Source organism: Urtica dioica, chromosome 4 (genome assembly GCF_054948205.1).
Source record: "Urtica dioica subsp. dioica isolate 48M chromosome 4, U.dioica_male_clone48M_v1_H2, whole genome shotgun sequence".
Classification (NCBI taxonomy): Eukaryota; Viridiplantae; Streptophyta; class Magnoliopsida; order Rosales; family Urticaceae; genus Urtica; species Urtica dioica.
In genome coordinates this window covers 21,408,101-21,412,291 of record NC_142759.1, presented here as the reverse complement: position 1 = coordinate 21,412,291, position 4,191 = coordinate 21,408,101, and the positions used below count along the sequence as shown (strand labels likewise).

At 38.2% G+C, this 4,191-nt stretch overlaps 1 protein-coding gene across 1 annotated transcript; it reads right to left on the bottom strand.

The window, feature by feature from the left end:
• Positions 1–856: 856 nt before the first annotated feature.
• On the bottom strand, positions 857–3,825 carry LOC149401180 (uncharacterized). Its single transcript, XM_089613043.1, has 7 exons — positions 3,605–3,825; positions 2,986–3,081; positions 2,564–2,617; positions 2,260–2,464; positions 2,059–2,184; positions 1,660–1,725; positions 857–1,254 (listed from the first exon to the last, which is right to left on the bottom strand). The coding sequence occupies exons 4-7, from the start codon at positions 2,392–2,394 to the stop codon at positions 1,009–1,011; spliced, it is 573 nt and encodes a 190-aa protein (XP_089469169.1). The 5' UTR covers positions 2,395–2,464; positions 2,564–2,617; positions 2,986–3,081; positions 3,605–3,825; the 3' UTR covers positions 857–1,008.
• Positions 3,826–4,191: the final 366 nt, after the last annotated feature.

Here is a 4,191-nt window from a genome sequence, read left to right as displayed (position 1 = left end):
TAATTTTCTGGTGTGTTAATTTGTATGGTAGCATAATAGATTTTTATATTTTTTTGGCCTCTCATATTTTTATATATATGCTCTTGTATCATTGGCTAATAGTGCCTCCCCTAAAAAAAATACACGACTTCTATTAATAATGGAGATTCTAAAAACATGTAAATGATGGTTCAAACCCCCATAAAAAAAATATAAACGAAGGCAGTCGAAACATACTAATGTCATTTTAATTAACATTTTTTTTAAGTAGCCTTCAAATTGATGTGATAAACGAGATCAACCATTTTTTACTTAATATGCCTTTATTAATTGAATAATCAGCTTTAATTAAAAAAAACTCGTCATATTCGATTTTATTAATTTCACTAGTACAAAAAAGACCTTTGGGTGCGACTTTTTTCGCACCCAAAAGTCAATTTCCGCACCCAAAGATACCTTTGGGTGCGACTTTGGGTGCGACTTTTCCGCACCTGAAAGTCCGCACCTAAAGGCCTTAGGTGCGAAAAGTCGCACCCAAAAGTCATGACTTTCGGGTGCGACATTTAGGTGCGACTTTTCGCACCTAAAGTCACACCTAAAATGTCATAAAAATCCATTGAAAAGGTGGGTAAAAGAGCATCGGGTGCGACAAAGTCGCACCCGATAGTCAAAAGTCGCACCCGATAGTCAGTTTTGGGGGAAAAATAGTACTTTAGACGTCGCTCTATTATAAAGTGACTTTAAATCTTTGAAAAATGTAATTGTTAACTGTGATTTAGTTGTCATCTGATTTGAAAGTGACCTTGATTCTTAATTTATTTATAAAATAAAAAGCAATTAAATGACATTACTTGATTTAATTTAATGAAACCTGTTATAAGCAATTAAAAATAAAAGGCTGAATGAAACTTGTTATATTGAATTGCTTAATTGAAAAATAAAAATTATACCTAAATGGTCCATAATACACATAATACACAGAATAAAAAAATTGTTATAGCAATTCACAAGTTCAAGTGATTGGTCTCGTTAATAAGAATCAAGAGAGGCGAGGATGGGAGTGGCGACCTCAAGAGAGGCGAGATCGTGGGAACGGCCAAAGTGTCGGCTGAATTCGGAATGCTGGAACAGGTTGAACTGGGAGTGGTGGCATATGGAGGCATTGAAGAGCTGTTCTCGAACGGGGACGCCGGACGTTGCCACGGCCCAGCAAGGACGGAGGACTTCCATGGACCCGCTCACGACCGTCTGCTCGGCCTCGTTGCCTCCTACAACCTGGAAGGGAAAATTCAATGACGGTTTGTATGATTTCAGCGCTTTAATATCTAGGTGTTATTCGCTCCCTTGTGTTTTCTGGCTCTGCCATCTCCATGAAAGAAAAATAAATAACAGGCATGTCCTATGGCTGTTGTATGACACTAATTAATTACAGCAACTTATAATAAATTGGGATTTCAGATACTTCTTGATAGGAATGTTCTGTTGGTTTTCTGGAATTACATTTTTGAAATATATCATGATAACTTATTAAATATATCTAAAATGGATATATGAGACTGAAGTAACTTACCAAAATGTATCATGTTGACTCCAAAAAGCCACTATATACTTAGGTTCATTTTATTGGGTTGTAAGATTTGGAGTCTTGTATGGGATGATATCAGGCGAGAAAGCACTTACTTGAACATGATCTAACACTCCATCACCATTAACATCAGCATGGAGGCCACCTTCTTGAAGGTGAAGCTGGAAAGACAAATATATTTAAAGAAAATTACATAAATCCCATACAAAGGCTTGAGAATCATCTCCATGATTATTTTCGTGGCATTCATTAAAATATAGAATTTACACTAACTATCAAGTTCATTATCATGCAGTTGGCAGCATTAAAAACTAGGGTTTAGTCTCTAGGTTCCCGCTTGACCCCACGACATTTGGGAACTGGAACTAGCAATCGCTTGGTTGGTACCTTTAGAAGGGATTGAACCAAGGGCTCTTAGAAATAAACCAAGGGTCTGGCTACTAGAGCAACTCTTAGATTTAGCAGCAATTTTTGCATTGGAGAATTCTGCTTACCTTACAAAGAGTGCGGCCGGTAGCCAAATGGACTGCTTCAATACCTTCCTTGAGATGAGCTACAACGACATTAGGGAGCCACCACAGCTGAGTGTAGTTTGTTATTGTGGGAACATAAGACATTGGCTGCGACAAACGAAAATGGAGTATGAGAAGGCATATTCGTGATGTTGTAAGACCTTCATCCTTGAAAAATCTCACCTTCTTAAGTTTTGATGAACCAGCACGCTCTGTTACTTTACCGATCAAGTTTGGAATTTTCTTGGTTGAATCCTTCCCCGGGGGATGGTTTTCCTCGGGCTCGTGAATAGGTAGAGTGACACTCTTTCCAGGCATTTTTTTTCGAAGTTTTCCTTTTATGCCGCCTAAAATGTGCTAGCTTCAACAACGTATACTCTCTCCTATCCTGAATAAATAATAAAATGTAACAATTTGCTTGCTGCAACGAGAAAGGGTAAAAATGAAATGAAATGAAATGGGAAGTTCATATCATAATGTTACATACCCAGTGATGTGGCATGACTCCTAGAATCGACTCCCTGAAATCCCTGCACTCAAACTACAACCCAAGGTATTTCATGGAGCTGATCTAGAAACGGTTATCTTTTTAATACTAAGATTTTAAATCCGGAAAAAGACATCCAAAGGCTTCAAAACAAATCAACGCTAAAATTATGTTGGTGTAGAGGCTAAATTCTAGAGCTGGATATGTCTTTGCATGTCGGAGCATAAAAAAAAAAAAAAAAAAAAAAAACAATGTCCTCAAAACTTATTTCTGGGAAGACATGCAAACCTCCAACTCGAAATCAACCATGGGTTCTTGAGAATTGATTGATAAAAAATTATTGGTGTGTTATGCACCACATATTATGTAAAAGCAACACGTGGTTTAGGGAATTGCTTTTATTTTCGACTGTCAACACGCACCTCTCCTGGATGACGGCTATTCAAAGCTTGAGCATCGAGCTTGTAGTTATATTGTGGAATCATTCGTGAGGCTTCTGATTTATGTTCTTCAGTATGCTAAAAAAAAAAAAAAAGAGATGTGAAGATTTTGAAAATGCAGCAACACTTTCCAGAGTCAAGCACAACGACAACGTTCTGTGCATCAAATTATTATGAATACAATCACTAATTTTATAGGCTCATACACGAATGAAATGGTTTTGAGAGTTTTTTATATGCTGAAGGTTCCAAGCAAAACAGTCAGAAACATGGTTCTTTTGGGAAACTTAAGTTTTGTGATTATCTAGCTATCTTGTACATCATTGAGAACAGAACATGGAACATATTCATAGTTTTAAATCACAAAGCCCCAATTTCCAAATCAATAACCCTAGTTTCCATCAAATTCGGCCAAAAGCAAAATAAATTCAAACAAAAACAATTCCATTTCACCAATTCGAGTACTAGCAATCCAAACCGAGCTCAAACCACCTCAACAACACATCAATTCAACAAGAATCATCACTGGAATAAGAAGACCCCAATTTGAATCTCGAACCCTAATTTTCAAAATTAATTTCGGGGGAAGAGGATTCCTCACCTTCTTTCGTGAAATCAATCTCTTTGGTGCTCTCCCTCTCGTTCTCCGGCGTCTCTTCTCGGTCGGCGTGCTCGGCGGCTAACCGCGGTCATGCGCGAGCGGTGCTCGGTCTCGGTGGCTGCTGTCGGCCGCGTGTCCTCTCCCTCGGTCGCTCTCATTCTCAGTCTCGCTCTCTCGCTGCCCCTCAATCTCTCTTTCTCTCTCTCGGCCGCTCAGCCCCCTTTTCCTTTCTCTTCTTCTCTTTCCTTTCCCTTCTTCTTCTAATGGGATAGAATTCGGCAGAGCTAAAAAGAGGGAACGAAATTTTAGAAGTGAAATAATTAAGAGGGAACAAAATCCCACTAAATTTTTAGACCAAATGTTTTGGACTTTTGGGTGCGACTTTTCGCACCAAAATTTAAAAAAAATCAGCGAAATTTTTTGGTTACTTCAGTGACATTTGGGTGCGAAAGGTCGCACCCGAAAGTAATTTTTGGTGCGACTTTTAAGTGCGAAAAGTCGCACCCAAAAGTCATCCGCACCGAAAGACTGTATTTGTAGTAGTGTTTTAAGATATGATTATCCATTAAAAATTAATTATTTTATTC

What these genes read in the sequence shown, in the direction of transcription:
- LOC149401180 (XM_089613043.1), bottom strand. Translation starts at nt 2,394, where the DNA reads ATGCCTGGAAAGAGTGTCACTCTACCTATTCACGAGCCCGAGGAAAAC. An exon ending in GTTCATCAAAACTTAAGAAG is followed by an intron (nt 2,185 to 2,259) that starts GTGAGATTTTTC and finishes CGTTTGTCGCAG; the next exon opens with CCAATGTCTTATGTTCCCAC. An exon ending in GAGTGTTAGATCATGTTCAA is followed by an intron (nt 1,255 to 1,659) that starts GTAAGTGCTTTC and finishes TTTCCCTTCCAG; the next exon opens with GTTGTAGGAGGCAACGAGGC.